This window comes from Corvus brachyrhynchos, unplaced genomic scaffold (genome assembly GCF_000691975.1).
Source record: "Corvus brachyrhynchos isolate BGI_N302 unplaced genomic scaffold, ASM69197v1 scaffold61, whole genome shotgun sequence".
Classification (NCBI taxonomy): domain Eukaryota; kingdom Metazoa; phylum Chordata; class Aves; order Passeriformes; family Corvidae; genus Corvus; species Corvus brachyrhynchos.
The window spans coordinates 6,581,466-6,607,042 of NW_008236478.1; the positions used below are offsets into that span (position 1 = coordinate 6,581,466).

Genomic DNA, 25,577 nt, shown 5'->3' on the forward strand with positions numbered 1-25,577 from the left:
GAAATGCATAAAGATTTAGATATTTCAGCTGAAAAATAAATACTGATCCACATGCTTCTCATTAAGATTAATACTCAGTAGCAAATTTCTGTTAGTATCTGTGAGCGGTGGGATTTGCAGCTGCATTTCTATGCTTATTACAGTGTTATAAACACTGTGTGTAGTGAAAAAGAAGATCCATCTCCTAACCCATATTGACTTCACAAGGAGACAGGCCCAAACTCATATTGCCAGCAGCTGTAAGCACAAGACATCAGCTTATCAACAGGCAGGATAAAAAAAGACTGCCAAAACTACAGTACCATATTTATTTCTGATATTGTATCAATGCTTGCAATATCCATACTCATTCCAACTGACACAGGACCATCTGCAAAAGAAAAGAGAAAGTCAGAACGTAGCTCATAATTCTTTAATACTCACTGTTCAGGAGAACTGGCTAAAAAATCTTTCAATTTTTTTTCTAAATGTTTAGAAGATACCTTAAATATTCCTCAAACATAGACTACGCAAAAATTTTAACATTCCTAACCAAAATGTCATACTTCTCAGCTAAAATGTTTCTGGTTTTAAGAAACAGGCTTTATTTCTTAATCACTTCCTGGTTTATAAGATTTCTTTTCACCAGAAAAAAAGTGCGTTGGAAAATGTTACGCAATAAGGTGTGGAAGGCACAATCCCCATGGTACCTCACACTCTTCTGCTCTGAGGTGCAGAGCAGTGGAAAGAATTCTTCCAGCTGCAACATCTGGTCCATCAGATGTTGGTGAAGTAGGAAGTTTTACCTGGCAATGTCACATGGTTAATACCCAGGTGGCGTAGCTGAGTGACTGTATTTACTGCCCATTTAAGAATTTATGGTAGATATTGTATCATTGCAATTTAATGTATTGCTTTTGACCTCTAGCAGGAAACTTGTGATTTAAATACTTGCATTTATAAAGGAAAACTTGTCATAAGCTGAAGGCTTATTCAGTGTGGTTAGACACCTTACCTAAGTAGTTGTTATTGTAATGTCAGTATGCTCAGATCCCCAACTCCTTGTGAATGTGCATTTCACACTGTTGGAAGGAAGATCATCAGCTGTGCATTTTAAAATGCAGAATTTGTGCAGAGCTTTGATGGAAACATGACATTATTCCTGGTTGAATTTGTGCAGAATAATTAACAGAGTGATGGTACAAGGTAATTAATATTAAATCAGGCATCTTTCCAAGCAATTGAGAAGAAGAGAACACAGTACTGAGAAATGCAGAAATACTTTAGGTAAGGTCTCTGTAGCTGGCAGTGCCCCTATCTCACAGGCACACAGCTGAAAGCCCCTCTTGGCTCCTTGCAATACATTTTGTACAAATCTCCCATATGGCCCCAAATGGCATCCAGAAGAACATGGAGACCAACTCTACCCACATCGAGTAACACTAAAGAAAAAATGTGTCATGCTAAGACATAAAGGTTTATTAGTATTTTTATTTTTTCCAAAATATTTTCTATTTCTAGTGCATGTGTTAAAGTCATTAAACATCTGTCACCCCTGAAAAAATCTGTAAGTCCTTTGTTCTGGACCTGGTTGAAAGTTTAAATATGAAGCTCCAACTTAAAGCAGGACTGCAGGTTTGCAGCATGCCCTGGTGGTAAAATGTGTGTTTATTATATACTATTAAATTATATGTTGGGTTTAAAAGCAAGTGTTCACATACTGAAAGAAGACTTTGGCAGTTAACTTTGGAACAAAATTGACTGAAACGCTCTCAGATCATTGACAGTTTTTTCTTCTGCTTCTTTCCATTCTTTTCATGTTTTGATACTCCAAGAATAAATTTACTTTTTCTCCCTCCAGGAAAAGCTCAACCCTTAGGAAACTCATCCCAGCTACCTGGGGTACAACAATTAATACTTATACTTACCATTGTACTATTACAGGTACAATATTGCCAGACTCAAAAGATATGTCTTACCCTCAAAATCATTGAATTTTAAATAATGTGATTTATAATCCATTTTCTGATTTTTTTTTTTTTTTATGTCTTCCTAGAGATTCCCTTGTATGACTGTAACAGAACGTATTATTGCCAACTATCACATGATAATTTGGGGAGAACTTCATCCAGCAAGGCACGTGTTTATTGATGGGCCATCCTAAGGAGAGGACAATGCAGTGTTCAGATGATTAAGCAGGAATCATGGCTGGGAACAATCAGACTCTTCCTATTATATCAAGATTTATTAGTAGAAACAACACCTGATCCTTGCTTAATAAGGTGATGCAGGTTGGGGAAAATGTTCATGAGCAGCAATTCATTATTATCAGTGCTAGGTTGTTACACATATGAGGGGAAAAGCTGACTTTCCAGAAAGATTACTGGAGGAGGAGTTAATTTGTCTGGAATCAGACAAACAGGACATTGTAGATCCCTTTTTCTTTCTATTACTGAGTAACACAACAGCATTTTGGTGTTGGGTGACTCCCAAGCACCACAAGACACCTAGGTCAGGTTAAGATGTACTTCAAGCTCAAACTGATTGAACACAGACCTGCCTTGGGTTTCAAGTGCCAGGGACTGGCAGCATAGTCACGGCAAAGCCATCCTGCTCCACTCGCCCCAGTCAACAGCTCTCACTGCCCAAGTGCACCCAGCCTGTCCAGCCCAGCAAAATGCAGTAGAAAATTACGTCACTCCAGATACAGCAACGTGCTGTGTGGCAGGAGGTGTGCAGGAAAACAACAGTTAGGGAAAGGATCTTTATTAACACAATACAAGATGCCGAGAACAGCGTTGCTCCAACAGTTAATTAAACCAGAACAAAATTAATGGTTAAATGCTGATTTCTTTTTTGCATGTGAGGATAAATGTTTATTTAGTAAGGCACCATAAATTGTAAAGTATTAATAATAGAATGAGTCTGCTCATAATTATTCACCAGGGCTTCCTCTGAACTTCCTCTGAAAGGTCTCCTGTTGACAGTGTCAAAAACTGGGCAGCAAACCAGATGAAACAGTCAGTTCCTACATTTCCATATGTTTGGCAGAAGTTGGACGTATAATGACAACTTCAGAAGAAATTTACCGATCTTCAGAAGAAAACTGGAGTCCGTCTGTCCTGCATTAGTGAAGGGAATCTTCAAAGCATGGCAGAGCATCACCAAAGGGAGTGCCTTGTTACAGAAGTGGCTGTGCAGCCTAAGCAACACTCGTTCTAATTTTACTGAGATTTTTGTACTGAGACTGTTCCTCTACGCCCTTTACAGATATTCATGGTGATCCCAAATGAGAAAGTAGCCAGAAGAGTGGCAGATAGCATACCTAAAAATTAAGTCTGGATCACTGCAATGATCCCAGTCTGTAGCAGCAGAATAAACCACTACAGTGTCATGTGTGTACCTACTACTGCACTGGATCAGCACTATCAATAACTTCCAGTGTTGAGCTGATAGAATGAGCCCTTTTCCATTTAGCTTAAGAAAACTCAAAATAACTCTGGCATTCAGAAAGGGCGGAAAAGGAATGGCTTTTTGGAAGAATGTCCCATCTTTTCAGCAATACTGGATAAAACATTGCAAGTAAACAGAGAATTAAAAGCAAAATTATCACTAGAATAGCTCATTATAGCTTCCTAAAAACCTCATTTTGTCTCCCTGATTTCCAGCTTTGCTTTGGAGTATTACAGAACTCTTACATAATGATACATTATGCTTACATTTTTTCAGCGCATTTAACTTCCCTCCACAAGACATCTTTCTTGATAAATAGTTACACGAAGAAAGTGGACAGGTTAAGACAGGCCTTCTGACAGATCTCAACCGTAATTCTTGATTTGAAGGCATCAGAAGACAGACCCATTTCTAGCATGAATCAGTTTCAATCCTATTTGTCCACATCAATAATTTTGACAGTGATGTTGCTTTGCTGGTGCAGTTTGTGGACAAGACAAAAATTGGTGGGGACCATATTAATAACAGCTTGTTAAATTATTTGTCAAAACCCCCATATTTCCATACAGCCAAATGCAAGCAATTAATGTGGGGACAAATAAGACAGGCAGCACATACAGGATAGGAAACTATCTTGGCAAGCAGTGCCTTTGAGAAGGATTTAGAGGCTGTCACAGATAATCATTTTAACATGCTCTCTCCATCTTATGCTTTGGCAGCAGCACTATTTCAATGGGGAGTAATGCACAGAATTAAGGTATCTTGCAATCTATTCTGTACTGGCAAGACTGTTATGAGATGACTGTCACAAGATTTTTTTTTCCACATTTAAAAAAATGTGCAAACAGCAGACACAGTTTGGTTGGCAGAAAGAGAAATATTCCAAAAGACAACAAAATCTGGAATCTTAATATCGAATCTTGTAACATAAAAATCAAGCATTGTTTACTCAGCTCCTCAAAGAGAAGTCAGAGAGGTGACTTGTCCAGTGTCAGAGAATGTGTGTAGCAGTTAGTTGTTCATGTGGTTTGGCAAAGCAAAGCATGGTCCCAGTTTATGGAAACTGGAGACAACAGGAAATTTCAAATAAATTGATCTTTTTATTATCTGAACATAATCACTGTTCATAATTTAGAGTCTCTAGAGAGAAGCCTTTGGAGGGGTAGGAGAGGCAGGGGAGAACCCCAAACCAAAACCCAAACTCTCCTGCATGGAGGAAGCTGGGCTTCGTGGCAATAGGATTCTCATAGTGTCTCTTAGTTACCTGGGAAAGGAGGGAAAATCTCCATTACCATGCGTATGCTGAAGTTTACATATTCTGGGCTTTTTGCTTTTTCTGTAAAGGATTCGATGTTGGCTTGTTGGGACTTAAAATAGTCTTTAGATGATGGTTATTTGGCATTGCTTTCACATGTACCCTGTGAGTTTGCCTCACTAAACCAAAGGGTGTTAGACACAGCTAACATTCTGATATCTCCTTGTTTCTTTTGTACACTTCTGAAGACTAAAATGCCTTCTTCTAATTAAATATATAGAACTTAATATAAACAACATTTGAGGGAAAAAACCATGGTGACTGGTCTTAGACAGAAGTTTGGACTCAAAAATTCGATTTGCTTTAATTTAAAACTTAGGACTATGAAATGTATTACTCATTATGAAGCTAAGGAAAATAATCTTTTAAATGTGATTTAGAATAACTGATTTAAACATGACACTTTTCTGTACCACTTGAAAGCAGCTTCCATATTCAAATGTACTTAGCTGTGACCTTTTCCTAGTCTCTTTTTAATTAGAACACTTAAATTATCACATTCAATCACAGAACAAAATCTATTTGTATAAAATTATTTACAAGATTTTATGCATCCCTTAACAACTCTATGAACCTGGTCCAAGGCTCACTGAAGTCTGCAGGAACTGCTCATTAATTCAGAGAGTTTGGCACAGCACCTAAAGCTATAAAATTGATCTACATGGTTCCAGCAGAAAACCCAAGGTGGAAATCTACTTGTATGGCTGAGATAAAGTGTGAGGGTAATGTAACACATTTAAGGGAAATAAGTGTTGATTTTTAAATCCCTTATGCCAGCTTTTCTGTAGAAGTATTTCATATATATCTGTAAGGGTAGGATAGACACTATTGCATTGAGGACTAATATCTACTAACATTAGTATAGGAGTATTTCATATTCCAGTCCAAAGAATGGCTAAAATCATTCTAGATTAGGGGGCTTTTTTTATTACAACTTTATTGCAGCTATCTGTTCATTTTATGTAGACTTGCTTGATGAACCAGCTCAAAGAGGGACATTAAAGTGCTATAGATAAGGAAGGAGAACATTCTTAATAGCAGCATTCAGATGAGGTCAGAGCTAAATAACCAGTCCAGCTGAGACTCCTCTGTGCTAAACAGTGTGTAAAGTACCCTCACAACTTGGCAACTGGTATGTGCCACCCTCCACAGACAAACATGAAACACTCAGCCAAACTTGTGGGCAAGCCTCTGACATACTAAGACTGGCTTCAACTACTCCGACTTTGGGCTCCCGATTTAGGTGCTTAGAGATGGGAATGACAATTTGTGTTATGCATGAATGGCAGCATTTGCACAGCAAGGGTCTGGAGGGGTTACCTGTGTGGGAGGAGATGGCTAAAGCAAGGTGAGATAAATTCAGAATTAAAACCTAGAAAAGCAGTCGATTCAGTCCATGCAAGGAGAGGAGAAGACAGGTTTTATGTTGTTATGCAGCCACTGGACTCAAATGAAAAAGATCTTCACAGTCCCCTTGTTAATGACACTACCCAGGTTGGGGTATGTGGTCGGGACATTTCCAGTCATCTGCCAGTCCTACCACGAGGACCAAACACAAATTAATAAGCAAATGGAGTGCTTATTAAACTAAAAACTTATGAGCTGCCATAAATTTTACTTGACTAGTAAATATTTCTGGTTTTTCTGGCTTTAGGAGAAAGGAACTGTCATTTTATGAATGTTTGTTTATACCTAATGCTTTCTTTCAGGATAAAACCCCATTTTGCTAAATATTGAGGAGTTCATTGTCACTGATTTTGCAAGAGCATGATTGTATTTTGGGAGCAATCATCACTTCAAAAACCCCCATTTCCTGCCTGAAGAAAATTTTCAAGGACAAGTAACTTGGAAATTATTTTAAATGAGATTATTCTAAAATTTAAGCTCACCTCTGGCCCTCACACTTGATAAAAATCACATTTCAGGGTTCCATTATGACTCACTAACATTAAGCTTAAAGCACTGTAGATGCCAACAAATAATACCATCTAGTTTTATGACAAATTCCTTCGTGTGTATTTATGTGTGTATCTAACTGCACAATAAACAGAAATAGACATATTTTTGAAAGCAAAGGAATATTGGCCAAAACTAAAGAAAAGGAAGCCAAGTGCCTTGAAAAGGCTGGCTTTGGCACATTTTAGGAGGATATTTCTGGATATCAACATACACATACCAGGTTCCCATTTATGCAAATCCTTTCATTCAAGACAGCAACCATACATCATCAGGTGCATATCCATCCTCTTCTGTTCATGTTTCTAGAAATACAAGTTTCCTTCTCAGAGTACATCAGCACTGATAGGTTGCACAATCAGGACTGTGCAGGCTTTTACAGTATCTGATGATGTCTACCAGAATACTCAGTTTATGTTTTTAACATGCATTGGTTCATCAGCCTACTCGAGCCTAATCAGCTGTTTGACCTTAACTAAGCGGTCTGTCTCTCACTATTAACATGCAAATATCATCCCAAAGAAACAGAATTTGGGGGGAATGGTGCAGGGGGAAGTCACAGAAGAGGTATCAATGACTAAATTGCTACTCTGGCTTCTTTAACAGCTGTGCTGCAGCCATTGATGTTATTCTGAGTAAAGCCAGTTGTATCAAAATCTTTCTAACCAAGAACAGACACAAGGTACACCAGCTGCAGGCAAAAAACCACCATATAAATCAGGAAAATATTATGTGGAATCAAGCTAGCATAGCTGTGGTCACACAAATATATTCCACAGGTTTGTTAAGCTGAGGATTTAGGTGCTTCTGAGAAGAGCAACAGCTTCTCTTGGGCCTGAATCTCATGCAAAGTGTAGCCCATCAGTAACAGAGATGGGTCAGGACTAGGCTGATACCACTCGCCAGCCCAAGCACACATTCCTCTATAACAGGGAAAGTGATCCCAAATGATCTCACAAAAAGCTACAGGTTCAAAAATCAGGAGGAGCATTGCCTGAATTATCCTAACCTGAATTACTCCTACAAAGTAATTTCTCACAAAACCACCAACCCTGCATTTAGAAGTGGCATCAATAAAATGTACTTTTTTCAGAGTGCCATCTCATTCCTGCAGCACTAGGGCTAATAAAGATCCATCAAAGATTACTGAGGCAGTGTTTGCATGCCTGAGCTGTAGTGAGCATATGCAGCAATGCTGGCATTGTCTGGAGGTGCGAGACTGGCTTTGTGTGTGACACAGACTTGATCTGTGCCTGAGCTCCTCTGGGACTTCTAGGCAAACACAGAAAGGCCTTAGCACCCCTCTGAAAAAAACATCCAGGCAAAAAAATACCTATAGCATTGCTGTGACACAGCTGGGGAAAAAAGATGGAGAAAAGAAAAGGGAGCTTTGTAAGTGAAATGTGCTTTACTATTGGTCTTAATTGCTCTCTTAGGATTTTGAAATGAGACTCTGTTGTCTACCAAAGCACATTCATCATGGCAGTGCCAACATATCTCTAGTACTAACATGAGGGAATGAATAAAATATATTAATGACCACTGAACACATAGCTATTTTACATAATGCATCATCTCCAATGAGAAAGGGCTAGTTTATTTATTAAAGTTACTTATATTTTGCTGAAAATGTCCTTAGAGCATTAAATATTTTATAGTAGTTGTATCATCAGCTAAGATAACTACAATAAAAACTAACAGATGAAATAGTTTTCCCCTTTTTGTTCACTCTAAAATACAGGTATATCTTAAAATTGTTATAAATGGATTCGAAAACAGCACATGATGTGGAGCATCCATATTGAACCAGGTATTTGAATGGCAAGAGGTAGCAGTATAGTCTTAGAAACTCATTAGTCAATCATTTTTTAAGCAGGATATAAAGAGATGTAAAATATTTCATTTGACATTCATACCTCTAACATTTCTGAACATCTAGCTTAAGAACTATTGCCTAGCATTCATTCCTCAAGTTTATTTTCTGGCAGACACAGGGTGCTGAGCTTCTTTTCAACATTCAGAATATTTTCTTCTTCAGTGTTCTGCAGTTTCTCCGGGAAGAGATCTTCATTTGTATCTCCTCAGTATTTCTGATACATGCACTAGTCTGACTCAAACAAGGGAGATGTTTTTCACTGAGATTTCTGGTGCCTGACTGCACTGCAGGGCAGTAAAATCAGCCTTGATGCAGTAGACTGTGTGGGCCTTCCATTCTGGTGACCATTGCCTTCTGATGCAGGGAACTGACATTTTTGATTCGTTTTCCCTTTTCAATTCATTTTCTCCCCATAATTTTTCAGTAAATCTGTTCAGTGACCTTTAAGACCTGAGGCAAGAATCATTTATTAAATAATTCTTTTGCAATCTTACATGCTGATGCACATAAGACTTTGCGTAGTAACATGATTTGCCTGTGCTGTTATGAACAGCTTGATATATAAAGCTTTCAAATCTTTAATCAAAGCTTTTTATAGTTATTATTTAGGAAATTAGAGGAAATTATGCTTTTAAATAGGCAAGATGTTACAGCTTATTTCATGAGGGCACACGTACAATGGTAGTCAAGTTTTCTAACAGAATCCGGAAGTTTAGCTTGAGAATACCTGGAATATACAAGTTTCACCTTAGGGCACAAAAGCTGTAAAACTCTATCTTATTGTATTGCAGAACATGTATAATGAGATTGGTGGCTGTCAGAAATCAGAGGAAAAAAGTACAGAAAAAGAACTTTTGCTCTCACTACTGAATTTTAGACACCACATTTTGTTATGACTCAGTCTTATTGAAAGAGCTTTTCTACTTACTATCAAAAAATGGACGTAGATACTTGTTGTACCCTTTTATTATTTTTTGTATTGTTGGAGGTAGAATTTCACTTTTTCCTTCGGTTTCAGGAATTTGCATTGACCTAGAAAGAATTGAAAAGGAGGATGTTTTAAAAGGACATAATCAAAAGAACAATATTCCATAAAATATCAGATTTCATAATCTGTGTTAGCCTCTCATTGGAAAAGAAATCACTTTTATACCTCAAAGTCTATTATTTCTTAACACTCTATCTGACAAACAATCTTCTTTAATACTTTATCTGTAAACTGGGCATTATGGTTATAATCTAGGAATGTGGAAGGGATGCTTATTGTTTCTTTCATCATTTAAAATTAAGCTTCCCTTCACATAATGAAATACATTATATTTAGGTCTCAGAAACAGAAACCAACCTCAGAGACTAGTGCATAAAAACACTCTTAAAATTCTGCTTTCACAACACAATTTTTAAACAGGTTACAGAAATAATCCAGTTGGGCAAAATCAGTGAAGCATAATGAGAATTCAAGTAGTTCCTTTGTTCCTATGTTCAGAAGTCATATATAAATAATTACAACCCATCTCTGCCTAACCTCGAAGGTGAGCACCCCAAGAAGGTGAGCAGGGTGTGCTCTTCAGAAGTTAAAGCACAGATGGTACCAACTACTTGTTCCCAATGATTTGAGAAAGGTGGGGTATGAATTATGAAGGTGAAAAGCACATAATTGATTGACTCAGCGAAGCCCAGCTGGCTGCAGGCAGAGGCACTGTCTCTGCTGATGGAGAGCAGGCACCCATATAATCACCAGGAGAAGGGTCTGTGGCTTTTGCCCCTTGCTCTGGGCATGACTGGTCCCTAAGAGTGACTAGCTCTCCTACAGTAGGTGCAAGAGAGGTAGCTGAGGTGATTTGCTTCTAGCAGAAGGCTCTAAGAATAAACCATTAGGTAAAGGGTTACCAGTGTTTTGTGGTCTTTCCTTATAGTGCTAAATCCTCACCAAATTTCTTAGTCTCTGTTTTTTCTAGAGCTGGTCCTGAAAACTCTGCTTGCTCTTCTGCATTATATTTCTGGGTCTCTTGTAGCTTTCCAAAGCTTGATATTTTGATTTTAATTTTGCTGTTTCTGAGAAAGCTTGAGTCATTTTGTCAGGACACTGACACTTTCATCCACTTGGAATAATCCAGTATCTTAAACTGGCAAAGCTCAAATGCTAACATGATCTCACTGAATACACGTGGCCAAATCACACTGTGGGTTTAGATGTGGTGTCCACTGGCTTCAAAAGCTGCTATTGCTGTTAATTTTTTTATTCACCAGACCCTATTGTCACAGAAGTAGCTGTTTTTCATTAGCTGCCTTGTAGCACAAATATCTCAGCTATTTGAATAACCATTTTTTTCCTTTATTTTTTCCTGGATTTTATTTCTATATTGCCAGAGAATGATGTTGTTACTTAAGCATACCCTTGAGTAATGCCAGCATTGAAATAAAGACAGTTTATCCTGTAAGTTTTTTCCTAAAGAAACAAACACAGTCATGTTGAGTTGAGATGTGAATATAAATAAGAAGGCCAGTTTTAGGTTGCGTTAAAGTTTTAAAATTGGAAATGCATTTGAATGTAATTAATTTCTTAAATACTGGACTTGGAATAGATGTCTGTTAATTACATACAAATTTTAGCTAAGTGTTCAGTGAGCTGCATGAGTTTAATTTCACAGCTTTACTGGATTGTTCTTGAATAAGTTTTACATGTTGTGAAATGTTAAAGGAAAACTTGTTTCTTTTCTACTGCAAGGGTATAACATTGTTCTGCTGATCAGTATGCAATTGCAGAGTGGTCTGGTTCATTATCATTAACTCCTATTTTCTAAAACGTATCTTTAAAAGTTTTATGGAAGTCCTTCCCTTAAATGACCTGTGGTAATTCATAATTTTCCTTATTAACACATGATGTGTAGCCTCTTATCACTGGTCTTTTGAGTTTTATGGTTAAGTAAGCCTGGGAAAGCTGTTGTGCTGTAATTGAGGCTGTGAATTAATGAGGCATGATCCCCTGTGTGCTGTTTGGCCACAAAACCTCAGAGAAGTCCTATCATAGCAAGGCAATTAAGTGAGAGGAACCTGAGGCCTCCTAAACATGAGTGAATGGTGTTACCACCCTGCTAACTTTGGGGGATCCTCAGAGGCAACTTGTCAATGTTGAAAGATAAGGAACCTACAGAGCTTCTGTGCCTTGAGTGGTTTGGGGTTTCTGTGTTTTAAGGGATGATGCCCTGTTTCCTTTAAAGTGCTCTTTGATTCACATGCTCCACTCACAGCTCAGCCACCATGAGCTCGCAGCTGCACACATGTGCAAAAGATAAAGTAAAAGCTGAGGCTCATTCCACTTATGCATCTGCATCTTCTCATCAATGCATCAAAACATCTCTTTTAACCTATATTTGTGTTAAATATATGTTTTACAGTTAAAGGAAGCTGTATGTTAATACATATTTCCTGATGTGTGCAAAATACCTTGGCATGCATCTAAGCATGGAATTGCCTTGCAACAGGTGTTCCAACTGAGGAGTGAATTGGCTTTTACAGAACAAGACTGTGAGTATATAATTATTTTTCAGCTGAGAATATCTATCTGATCTGGGCTGTCAACATATAATAAATGCTTTAACTCATCAGGTTCAATGCCCTCTGGTTGCTTTTATAAAAGCTGAATTATAATTATTTCTTTTCCTGAGTCATTCTTGTGGCTCAAAAATGGAGAACTTTTGTGGGCTTGGCTAAACTTGAAAGGTACAACAACCGCTTGTTATTTAAGGTACTTTCAAGTTATTGTCTAAACAGAATGGGGTAACTGGAGGGGGAAAAAGGAATATTTGCCCTAAACAGTAGCATATATCACTGATTTAAGCAATAGTACAGTCTAGACACATATAGGAGAATATTTTTTCTGGCTGTTTTTTGTCATAAGTTATGTATCATGAAAGAGACAGGAACACCTTAGAACTGCGAGAAGATAAACAAAATGCCAGATGCAGTCTGAACAAGCTCTTGAAACACTCCCCTCAGGAAAACAAGAATAAAAAAAGGTTTTTTTCAGGCAATTCACTGGCGGGCGGCAGGCTTACAGATGCAAATAAAGGTGTTATTTCTGGTTTCATACTTGTGCTCAATGATACAGGGTTTTATATGGTCTTTGCAGATAAACTGTAGCAAAACCTACTACATCACTGATTAATTCTCTGCTCTGAAACACAGTACTGTCACCATTGTTTTGTTAAATGGCGAGGTTGAAACTGTAGCATTATGTTACCAGATACAAGAACAAACGGGGGAGCGCTCTAAGTGCTCTTAAGCTCAGCAAAAAAACCAAAACAAATACATTCCACAGAATTTTCTGTCTCTAATGCCTTAAACCCAGGCTAACATTCTTTATGTTAAAAACACCCTATCTGAAACAAGTGGGAACCCTTCTGCAGACCAAATAGCACACATTTACTTAAGCTGATTCCTGGTAATGATAAATTTGCCTCAATTTTGTCATTACTATTTAAAAAAATAAAAACAACAAACTTCTGGGAAGGCAATCATCCAGGCAACTGCCCAGATATGTGATTGTAATGAAATTTAGTGTTAAGTAAAGTGAAGAAGTGTCATCAGGCAGGGAGAGATAGAAAAGAAAAAAAACAACCTCACAACATTATTGATTGTAAATTATTCAGTAGAAGAAACTCTCTTCACGTGCTGGGCAGGGCTTATCCAAGTGAATGTCTAAGGGACCACTTGGCAAGAAATCATGGCCCTTGCTTTGGGTGCACCTTAGCCCTTGGGTTTTGCTTAGAAATATTTCCCTGTTTCAGTGCCAAGCAGGATAGTTGTTGTTTTAAACAGTGCTTTCACAAACCCCTCCTGATTTGTGCACTGGAAAAATGAATTTTTGTACCCAAGCATCATCTTATCTGTGAGAACCAAGGGCCAGAGCTGCTTCTCAGCCTGTCTCTGGATTTGGGTAAAACAGGACCACATCAGCTCAATGTGCACTTGTATCCAAGCACTTGTACAGGAGCTCTATGTGCACATAACCCCCATGGATGCTACTCAGGAATGAAATGCCTGTGCTTCTGGACACTCGCAGCCAGATGAAGCTCTAAGAGGAGTCACAAAGTCTGCCTGATAATAATGAACTGTGTACCACAGGCTGAGCTCCTGGGGGAATTTTGCCTCCTTGTTGCTTAAGTGCTTCTGAAATTGTTGGTCTCTTAGCAGTGTTTTATTATTGCTAAGCCATGAGTCATCCACTTATTATAGTGTGGCAAGTCACAGCTGATGAGGAAGGAAGGTGGAATTAGAACAAATGTGTATTTTGGACAAAGATCTCTTTATAGGACTGGAGAAGGTGGGGGAGGTGGATGCTTTAAACTCACTTTCAGGGGACTGTTCCACCTGTCCCCACTACTAAGAGAAGGCTTTATCTAAATGTGTGTTTGCACACCCACTTGAATTAAAGCTCAGACAAAATCTTATTGTGAGGAATTTACTGCGAGATGAAGTAGGTTAGGCAATTCTAGATAGATAATTCACTCACAGATTTTAAATACTTCAGTTGAAGGTAGTGGTGACGATGTTTAACCTGTCCATGCTTACATTTTCTTATTAGAATTACTTAAAGAATATTTTTCCCCATTTTTATAGAAGGAATATATTTTAAATACTCCATTTCTATGTTTTTTGTCATGGCAGCTGCACTGTTAGAAGGGTTACTTGTAGCCAGAGGGGATAATTTTCACTTTCCAGCTTAACGCAACTCAGATTTCCTAAAGACTTCACGATTTCGTAACAGAGAATAAGAAAACAGTGTTTCAAATAGGTAATTCTTCTTAAGATACTCTCCTTTCAGTGTACAACAATGATTTTACTATCTCAAGCTTGTAGCAAATCTAGGTGGACTGTGTGCTTCTGTCCTTGGGCAAGGCACTATGCTCCAGGCAAGGACTGCGTGCCTGCCTGAATTTTTTAAGCATCTGATACAGTACTCACTCTGTACCCAGTAATCCTTCATTTGAGGGTTCACATGTTTCATAAATTCCATTCTTTTTCTTCCTCATCAATCTTTCCAACTAAAAAAATCTGTTAATCAAGGCAGCTGAGATTCATGAAGCTCAGTCTTCCATTTCTGTTATTAATACCCAGGTTCTTTCATTTTTGTAAGAGGCAAGATTCAAATGTCAAGAGTATTTTACTTTGTTACCAGGTCAGATAAGTTTCTAACTATAAGTAAGTTTATTATAAACCAACTGATATAGTAATATATTGAAGAAATAATATTTTTAGCAAATACTTCTTACCTATAGAGCAGCAATAGGAAAAGGGCTCTGAGACTGCAGCACTTAAGACTGCACATTTTCACAAGTTCTTTCAGAAGTTCTTGTAGCTCCTAAAAAACAAAAAGTGCAGAGGTAATGTTTTACAGCACATATGCATTTTAAACACATGAATTTCCCACACTAAAGATGTTGTGTCTTGAATAACTTCTACTATAAATGTATTAGGAAATATCTACATAGATTAGAAAATCTCAAAACCTGAAAAAAGAGATGGCACCAGGATTAATTTAACTTACCAGCAGAAGCTGCATTCCAGTGTACTACAGCTCTTTCATTTTTGTCACTGTCCTTTAAATACTAGGAAAAGTAATTGCTGTGAAAAAATAATGTATTCTTGTGGAGGAGAATTGCAAACACTGAGTTTTGTCTTTGCTATTCATGCTTGTGAGTAAGTGCATCTCTGGCATATCAGCATCTCTTCTTAAGGAACAACACATGACTCCATCTTAGAACACAGAGCTGTTTAAACACAACCTCTCTGGTACACAAGTAGATCAACACCTCTGATATGTAACTCTGGTAATCTTTTTGGTAATGAGAAAAAATGAAATTATAGGCTTCTATCTATAGCTATTGAAAAAAAAACCCTTTGTATATAAATCATATATAACCATCCACATTCATGAAAATGTTTGGCTGAGGCAAGATGTCTTTTCTGAATGGGACTTTGCTTTTGTCAGTATGATTCACATCCATCATGGTTATTTTAAGGAATCTGTCAGCTCTGTAATCCATTTCTGGATGAGAAGAGTATCAATCTGTAGTGTAATGCAGCCATGCAACAGATCTGAAATGCACAGGCTGTGCACACATCAGAGAATAGAAACCTTATTTGTAAGACTTGCTTCAAAACTAAAAAACCCTACATGTCAGAAACGCTACCTACCCAGGATCTGCAAGACAGCTGTTAAATGTTAATAAAGGCAAATGAAATACTTGTTTTAGGTTTCAGGAAGGGGCAATCAAACATAATATTCTCAGTGTCCAGAATGAGTTTTGCAGGAGTATTTTGCATTTTAATTTCCCACTAAATTGCTTATAGTAAAGAATTTGAAGTTTCACAACCTGAAACTTTGTTTCACTGTTCTTTAGTGACCAATGTAAAATGCCAGCAAGCTTTTTAAAAACCAAAGTAATTTTTCTTTCAGTCTACAGTTCTAGTAAGAGCAAAACTAGTGGTATTTACCTAAATAATTGCCATGTGAGTGGGGTATGACTTCTATGCAACAGTGAAGTGACAAAATAAGTTGTTAATGTCTCCAAAGAAAAAGGAAAGCCATTTTAATGGCTTTTTAAACAAGCAAACATTCTCAACATCCGGGCTACTTTAAGCATACACCAGCCTGGTAAATATTAATGTCAAAATAAATCATACGCTCCTCCTGACTCCCACAGAAAATCATGCATGAGACATTAAGAGAGCTGGTAAAAGGGCAAAACAGCACAAAGGAGCAGATGGTGTTGTCAGAACATTGCTCTCTACACGCTGATTCTGTAACACCCCTGGTGCAGATCGTGGGATCTCTTTTGCGTATCTCATTTTGGGTTTGGATGCTTTCTACATTCATTATCTTTATCTCACAGGAAAATACGCTAAAAATAAAAAGCCTCTTACTGACTTTATAAGTACTTCACAAAGCTGCTTTTATATTTAGCTTTTGAATTGCTACTATGAGCTCCTAATATGACTGAAGATCCTTTATAAACAGATTAAGGAAACCTATGGATATTTCTGTACTTGTTTGGGTTCAGTTTTTACTGAAGATGGAGTGGGCTTATTACTGATTTCTTTCTAAGGCAACTGGTTTACTTTCAGTTCTTCACGAATATCCAAGGTAGCAATTTTAGGGAGGCTGGGGTGGAGAATTTTGGTCTTTAACACATGAAAGATCAAATCCATCCTACGGTACATATACTTTCATAAGGGAGAAGATCTTTTACTTCTGTATAAGAAATACTAATCAAGAGATCTAATTGCCATGTCAACTGGCTTGCCATCACTGCAAAGGGAAGCTGTATGCCAGCCAAGGATCAGAACTGGGTAACTACTGGAGTCTTAAGCGGTTTCACAGATAATACTTAAGCTGGATATATAAATCTCTGCTGCATGTGTGTACATGCTTGCATGCACACACACATTTTCTCTGCTGCCCCTTTTTTATGGGGCTTACTGAGCTGGTTTGTTCTGCTGAAAAGCCTGCCCCTTGGCATGTTTGCACATCTGGACCTTTCCTGTCACGCATTTCTTTATCAAATACTACACATTCACAGCAGGATTCCTTCCTGCATGCATGTACCTAGGGAACTACTGCTTTTTAAAACTAGTTCAGCAGAACTCATAATATTTTCCTCTCACCCTAGAAAAATAAGCATAACCTGTTTTCTGCATAGAATATTGAGCCATTTGGTTTAACTAGACAGGGTACATGCTGTCCAAATTATTGTGCGTATATTGATACATCTTGTTCTAAACATTTAATTGAGGTGAAGGTAACAAATCTGCCCCAGTTTCTCATATGATGAGACAACATTTTCCTACTTTTATTCAGATCAGATTAGGACTGTAAAGTGCCATCCAATGTTTTGACATTTCTCATGGGAATTCGGTTATTTATTATCTTCAGCATGACAGGAAAAGTGAATTATGCAAGTTTCACAAACGTTTGAGGCTGAAATGGGGTGAGGCAGACAGCTGGCAGAGGTAGTAGCAATATCTGAAGATTTCACTGGAAGTGAATTTTGTGTGAATGAATTAAAGGATGAGATGCCTATTATGTTGAAGTACCTTATGCACAAGTGGATGCATGGGGAAGACTAGAAATTATTAGATAATACACTTTGTCATATGGCAGTGGCCATATGCTTGAATTCCCATGGCTACTACTGCAGGCATCTAAAACTGTGTGCAGAATTATCTTAAAATAAAAAGCAGATGGTGAGTTTTAGAATATAAACTGAATTAGCATCACAGTTGCATTTTAATTCCACGTCCAAACTGTTGAATGACAGTGCCTTTAAGTGCTTGACTGAAAAGCAGCTGGAAACTCAGGAGGGATTCACCCAGAGTGCCAGAGACATACAGCTGCCTCCCCTGCTCTGGATTCTCTGCCGGCATTGTCCACTAGAATTGCAAAGTAACCAGTGAGCTCATCTGTTCTTGACTTAATCCTCTGTCTGTTAGATTGAAATGAACCAACTGGAGGAGAAACGATGGAAAGCTGGAAACACTAAGGACTTGGTGGGAGAAAGGGAGTGTGTAGATGGAAGGCAGTCACAAGATAAGTTTGGGAAGTGGAGGGGATATACCCCTTGGATCAGTTGTCCCAGCTGTGTCGCCTCCCAGATTCTTTTGCAACCCCAGCCTCCTCGCTGGTGGGGTAGTACAAAAAGCACAAAAGGCCTTGACTCTGTTCAAGCTCTGCTCAGCAGTAACTAAAACATCCCTAAAATATCAACACTTGTGTTCACAGCACAAATCCAAAACACAGCCACATTCTAGCCATTGTGAAGAAAATTTACTCTACTTCAGCCAAAACCACCACAGCTGGGAAAAGTCAAATGCATAAAACAGATTGACAGTAGTCACAGACAAAGCACTTTGTGGAATAAAGTGCCATGATATCTGTATTTGTGTTAATCTGGATGCCTGTCTGTAATAGCTGCACTTTCATGATACTTTGTAACACTTCCTGAAAGAGAAAGAAATGCAAAATTTTCACACATTCAAATATTTTTTCATGTTAGGATTAATACTGCAGAGAGTGCTGCTCGAGTGAAAAGTATTGAGGGATTTTTTTAATGGGGCAAACTAGAAAGAAGGAATAAAACCCACTGGCAGCAAAAATTCAGGTTTAACTGGGGAATTGATGGATGGAAGTGGACAAATGCATGTGTCTGCATCCTGTTATAAGGGGCACCCTCTTACTTGGCTGGCAAAGTGGCTTTTGGCATACCAGCTAGCTTGTTTCTAAACCCTAGGCACATCTGATCTGCCTAGCATGGGCATAAACCATGCAAGTCTCCTTGGGCAAGTAATCAAAGTTAGATTTACTTGGTCCATAGAGAGTAGCTGTCTTGTCATGTTTTCTCTGCAGACAGGCAGTGCAGGGGCCATCTGTTATGACAGTATTATGTCAGCAATTGAATGGCTGTTAGGTCTCTACTGCTGCTATATCTGTCAACAGTTCAAAGTGAAACACTGGATTCCAGTTATACAATGATCTGATCAATACAGTTGTCACGTGTGCCAGGTAAGAGAAGTGTCATTTTTCTCAATGAAAAGCTTGGGAAGTTGCTCCAGTCTGAGAGCATCTTCTCAAGTTCTGTACTCTGAATTGTTTTTGTCAAAGATACCTTTCAACAACATAAGGTCATACTCTTAAAAAAAGTAGAATGAACTTAAGATTCACCAAAAATGAAAATTGCTTCTCTGCAAAACGAGCTGTAATTGAAACTTCATAATTGGAAATTGTTTATATAGGTATAGGCATTACATGAGAATCTTTAAAGTTATCCCAAATAAATCTGTATGACAAATACATTTATTTTTAAAGAAATGAGCATAGCATGCATGATTTCAGACTGTATCAGCAACAACTCAGGGATTTACTTCAATGTCCCAAATAATGGACAAGTTAACATGTAAAATCACTGTCCTCAAAATACACGGAAGGTTGGAATTGAAGTCAAACAAATCTATTGTTGCAGCCTTTAAAATTTTTTTCAGTATCAGCACTTCCAGCCACCAAAGGAGTAGGGACTAGCAGTATGTTGCTAATACTTACATAATTAAGTACATGAGAGACATTTGGTGCCCTGGATTGAGGGCACCAAATTATTTCTCACCAAGTTCCCTGTATTATCAATTTTATGAACCTCAAAGCCTTAGAGTAAGTTACATAACCTATGATAGGATTATTTTATACATTTATCTGTTGTTTTCACTCTGTGTACTTTAAATACAGTACATATTGTGGATTAACTGGGAAATAACTGGCAGAGATACTGTTAACATTATACAGTTTTCCTGGAAAATTAATTTCAGATTTCTAACAAATGGGTGCTTAGGATGACAATACAATTCTAGGAGTTAACTTCATGGAGCAAGTGCCAGATGTCCTGCTTCCAACCAGCACAACACTGAACTGAAAGGTTTCAACAATGCACAGAAATGGTTGTAGTAATAAACATTCAGAGAACAGGTTTTAAGAAATTAATGTGTTCATGTGACTGCTTAAATGTAGTGCCCATTACAAGCTCTGCTTATATCTACTGGGAAACCCACAGAAAATACGCCACACAGGCTATTTCCTAGTTTTAAAAGGTAGACAATTAAGTAACTTATCTTCCCCTTGTTCCTAAATATGATTTTAGATAGCTGACACTCAGTAGTCTGGCATATTAGTGGTGTTTGAGTCATGGCTGATGATTACTGCCATTTGTAATTACCCAAACAAATCAGAAGTTTATGGGGTTATAAATGGTTGGGTTTATGTGCATACAGACTCTTTTTAAATTTTTTGCTCTGTACAGCACAGTTCTGCTATCTGGGCAGCTGGACCTCTACATAAATCTGCAAATGTTTGGGTCCTCTTGTACCAAAATACAGGTCTCTCAAATCTGAGACCTCTACTGGCTTCTTAAGGTGTTTGTCAACACTCCAAGGTCCTCCCACACCCACTCCCACAGACAAGTGTGGATTACCTTCTGCCACACCAGTTTTACAGTCACAACTCACAGCCCACCCACCTGGCTTCAAGAGGGCATGAGGCTCAGGTTTTGTGCAATTTAAAGAATGAATGAGTTTGAGTTGGGTCAGAGGGGCAGGGAACTTTCAGAGGCTGCAGATGATGAATGAACCCCCAAAGGCACCTTTGCAAAGGTTTCAACTGTGCAGGAAGGTGCACACAGCCGTAGTGTGGCAAACACTGATGGCTTGGGTGGTCTCCCATCGACCATGTGAGACCTGACGGATGCCTGGGGGAGCACTTCAGGTCACCAGATTTCCAAAGGGCACCCACAAATGTAGGCTGAAGGAAGACAGAGTGCTCCTGCAGCACTGATACCTCCACTACTCACACAGACCAGGATAATGTGATTTTATCACCTACAGCAAAATGAGACAGTTTTGTTTGGGCACTATCAGACTAGATATGATTAAGCTAAATAGTTGAAAATCCAGAAAGTTGGACAGGATATGCTGGTTCAGATTAAGAAAATAACAACTTGATTTGGAAAGACAAATGAAATCCTGCCTTTGTTATGCCAGTTTAAACTCCTGTTCCTTATCAAAGTTAGCAGATCTAGAATCTTCTAGCCCTTAACCTGGAGGAGAGTCTCCCCACATAGACCCTGGTGACTGTGAGGTTTGCTCAGCATTCTCATATTGTAGAGCCTATCCAGGAGCCAGCTAATGTTCCTGCAGCTTCCCTCATGCAGCCTCTGGCCTGGGAGAATGAGCGTCATCTCACTCTGTCACTGAACAGACCTTGGAGGCTATGAGGGAAAAATAAGAGCCCTGCAGTAGCAGATTAGGGTCAGTCATATCCATCTTCTCTCCCTGCTGAATTTTGTGCAATGTGCTTTTGAGATTTATGACAGAGAACAGCCCCTTGGTGTGCAATTAATTTTGTTTCCAGTTGCAAATTCTTGTTAGTTTGGGGGCAAAGGGGAAGAAGGAAGGGAATATACCCTAGAGATGCACCTTTTTTTCAATTCAAGTTATGAATTTGAATCATAGACTTTTCTGGGTTTGATTTTTGCTATGCATATCTGAAACCTTCCAGAGAAGACTTTATTCATCTTCGTCACCAAATATCTACTTCTCAGTTTGGGTCCAAGGTCTTAGACTCAAATTCCTCAGTGAATTGCTAAGTGTCCCATAACCAGGAGATTTACAAACTAACCATTCTGAGCAGCGCAACAAGATGAAGACTGGGAGAAAATCGGTTTTCAAAGCACTTCAGGTTTTTTAAAAATCTACAAAGCTTTTGTATTCAAAATTAACTGTAGAAATCAATATACTTAAAATTACTCAGTAGAATTACATATTTTAGCAAATAATAATCACAGGATAAAATGCATTTAATTGTACAACCATACAAAAATGTGAATGTTGTCCAAGTTGAGTGTCCTGGGCTCAGCTGCAAGCTTTTGTACCTCCTAAGGTTGAAGTCAGAGGAGTTATTCCAACTGAGATGTGGAGCTCAGCTCAAAGTCATCAGGAATTTGTTCTGAGGGAAATCACACGAGGGGCTTTGAAAGCAAGAGGCATTTTTCCTATAAAATATGTGTTTCCAATTTTTTCCACAGTTACCGCCTGGGAAGATTAGTTAAATCTGTAAGTGCATGCCTGCTGCAGGATCTTCCTTTTCCTTCAGCACAAACTGCTTTAGCTTTATTCTGACAGGTCATTAGAATTACCTGGAGTGTTCATGATGGCAAGCAACCTTTAAGAATCCTGTTTACGAAGTTTGAATAGACATTGAAAGTGAGTATATAGGAATTTGGTTTTGTTTTAAGAATTAGGAAAAAAGAGCTTCCTAGAGAAATAATATGCTTTCATTAAATTCAAATATTCCCTTTCTTCATTACTCAGTGCTCAACAACAGGTTTAATCAATGTGATTTACTTTAAATTTTGTACACTGTTTTAAGTACTAGCACATTGTTCATCTATGTATTCATTTGAGGTGAGATGCAGATTTGATGGGGAATTGGAGGGAAAAATGGGAGCTGGCTCTTACATTATCTTTCTTTGAGAAGTTTCTCCATCTGCCACTCACTGCTTTTAAAAGCAAGGTTTTGCAGCCTTCGAGGGGAGGCACTCACCTCTTCGCTTTGATTTATTAATTGAAATTTGAGTTATTCTGGGTTATTTTAATCCAGCAGAATAATGATACCTCAGAGAGGAAATACTAATTTTTTTTTTTTTTTTTTTTTTTTTAAATTACGAAGACATCCGAGCAGCCTGGCAGCCGGCCGAGCTCTGCGCCCGCCGCGCCGCGGGTTCGAGCCCGCCCCCGGCCGGGCGTGGGCGGCACAGGGAGAGAGATGTCCCCCTGTTATTGCTCGCTTAAGCCCCCATAGGAGCCTTTAAGCGTTGCCCCTTCCTTGCCACTCCTCCTTTGCTTAATCTCGCTTACACCCCTTTTCAGTTTCAAGCGTGTTCGGGGGAAAGGATGCTAGACAGAGAAGTGGCGAGGGATCCCTGTCAGACAAAAGTCGGGGCAACCCTTCCCATGGCTTCTTTTTCTGCCATGCCCCTGTAACAGAGCTTGCATGAAACTTTCTGCCGATTGCCTCTGTTTTTTCCTTCTTGCAATTGTCACATCCCAGCTACCCCGGGTAGAAGCTTCCATCCTTGTTCTCTACTTGATGTGGAAATGTTCTGGGTGCCTGTAGGTAACATTGTTCAAGCCTTTCCAGAAATGAAATTGTTAGTTTTGCAGATGTTGCTTTCCTGTCTGACCTCTCCATTCCGGAGCTGTTGGCAGTTTTCAGAGAGAAGAAAGTACCACTTTCTATGGGAAAGCACCATTCCACAAAAGATAAAGGAAACCACGTAGGCAATGTGATTACCAATAAAGGTCACGTTAGGAAAAACAGCTTCAGACAAAATTTAAGATCTGCTGTCAGAAATTATTTCCTGTGGCTAGAATATTGTGGATGGGGGGATACACAGGAACACACCTGTGATGCTGCCACCAGTAGTAAAATATGGTGGTACTGGTGCAAGCTGTGAAGGAGAGGAAAGAAGATGATTTTGACTATTTCAGTTTCAACTCCTGGTGTTGTTTTTTGGGATTAAAAAGTTGATAACTTTTGAGGAAGGTAAAGGCTGAAAGGTCTCAATCCTGTATCTTCTAACAGGTTTTCTTCTTAGAAGATTCTAGTTTCAGTTCATGTCAGAAGTAAGCATATATTTTTGCTTTTTCACAGAATTATAGAATTCTTTTGGTTGGGAAAGACCTTTAAACATCATCAAGTCCAACCCCGTGCCCTGGGCAGGGACACCATCTGCTGTATCTGGCTGCTCAGAGCCCCGTCCAGCCTGGCCTTGAACACTTCCACGGATAGGGCATCCACTGCCACTCTGGGCAACCTGTGCCAGTGTATCACTACTTCCACAAAAATGTCTTCTTTATCTAGCCTGAATCAACCTCCTTTTAGTTAAAAACCTTCGCCCCTTTTTCTTAACTTTATCTTAAACCTAGTTACAGACATGTTGTCCTCAGAGGCTATTTGATACCATGTACCTGCTGTGACTACATTGGAAGCTCCCCCCAGGTTATAGAAGATGGGAAGATCTGATACTCAGACTAGGAGAGGAAAAACACATCTCTCCATGGCAAAAAATGGAGCAGATTTCTCTACTGCTGTTTGCCTTTCTATTGTTATTGCTAAAGCTCTTAGTTGGTACTGCATCTGTAGGCAGGGGAAATTAAAAAAATGTAAAAACCATTCTTTCCCACACATGTTGAATGTTGATCCAATTATAAGTCAAGAATATGTGCTGAGTGTGCCTGCTCTGGCATACTTCCCCTCATATCTCATTTGAACAGTCTGTCTAACTGCATAAAGTATGTAGTGTTTATCTTTCATTCATCGGTCAAGCAGAAAGAATCTTGAAACCCAGTGGAAAAAAAAATCCCTGGCTGTTTCTATTGCAGAACATCTGTAAGTGGGAGAATCAGCAAGTTTGGTCTCATGTGGCCTTTCATAGCAATAGAACTAAGAAAACAGCTTTAAAGACAATTCTATAAGCAACTGGCATAGAACCAATGCTGATTGCTATTCTCAGTGGAACTCCAAGCACAAGTTTATCTAATGCACAATATCAGAAATTCTCAAATTTCTAGGGATCTCTTTCTACCTACTTCTTAAAAACATATTTCAAGTTCTCACTAATTGCAAGTCATAATTTAAATAGAATGAAAATATTCTGTTTGAAAACTCACAGCATCAATGTGCTGTTGCCTGTTTCAGTTCACAGTGCCCAACTGAAAAACTCTAAATTCCCACTTTAAGATATAATTTTTCAGCACCTGTCTGCATTTTAAGGTTCTAAGGCAGCTGTGATGCATTTGAAAGTCTGGGGCAGGGCACATTCTTCATACCAGAGCCCTGAGCAGAAGTGGTCACTGGGATTTCAGATCACCTGAAGCAGCACCTGGTTTGTGGCTGCTGGAGACAAGCAAGTAAATGACAGCACTCAAAATTAATTGCTGTGGCCTGTAATATTAAGGCTGTCAGCAAAACCTATTAATATAAAACTAAAACTTATGCTGGTTTGTTGTAAAGCTCATACTGGTCCTTCAGAGTGCCTATGGTTCTCTGTTTATTAATTTTCTGCTGGTGCTGTTGCAGCCTCATCAAGGGGCGTTCCAGTTCAGGAGCAACTGGCTGGTATGTCTGTCCCCATGCACAAACCTGCCCTGTCGCCTCAAGAGTCAGCTCCTGGAAGCCCTTGTCCCCTTTGTGCTCCCGGCAGCAGTGGGACCTCTGAGGCACCAAACCCACCTCCTGCCCTTAAGCTACTCCCAGAAGGGGACGGCTCAATTATTAACCCAAAGCTTGGGTCTTTGAATAGAGCTATTCATCAGCTGGGAAAATCAGCTGACTTCATCCTCAGGCTGGTAAAGAGTAATGAAATTGTTTCAGAGAACAGCTTGCAGAAAAGACTC

At 38.8% G+C, this 25,577-nt stretch overlaps 1 protein-coding gene across 1 annotated transcript in view; it reads right to left on the reverse strand.

The window, feature by feature from the left end:
* The window catches only part of LOC103624628 (gamma-aminobutyric acid receptor subunit pi), a 39,229-nt gene extending 23,868 nt beyond the window's left edge, over positions 1 to 15,361 (reverse strand). The window contains exons 1-4 of the mRNA XM_008643923.2: positions 15,130 to 15,361; positions 14,855 to 14,943; positions 9,508 to 9,611; positions 303 to 370 (exon numbers count right to left, since the gene is read on the reverse strand). Of these exons, the coding sequence (XP_008642145.2) occupies positions 303 to 370; positions 9,508 to 9,611; positions 14,855 to 14,943; positions 15,130 to 15,144 (276 nt within the window). The 5' untranslated portion in view covers positions 15,145 to 15,361. The remainder of the gene's footprint in view (positions 1 to 302; positions 371 to 9,507; positions 9,612 to 14,854; positions 14,944 to 15,129) is intronic.
* Between the last annotated feature and the right edge of the window lie 10,216 nt (positions 15,362 to 25,577).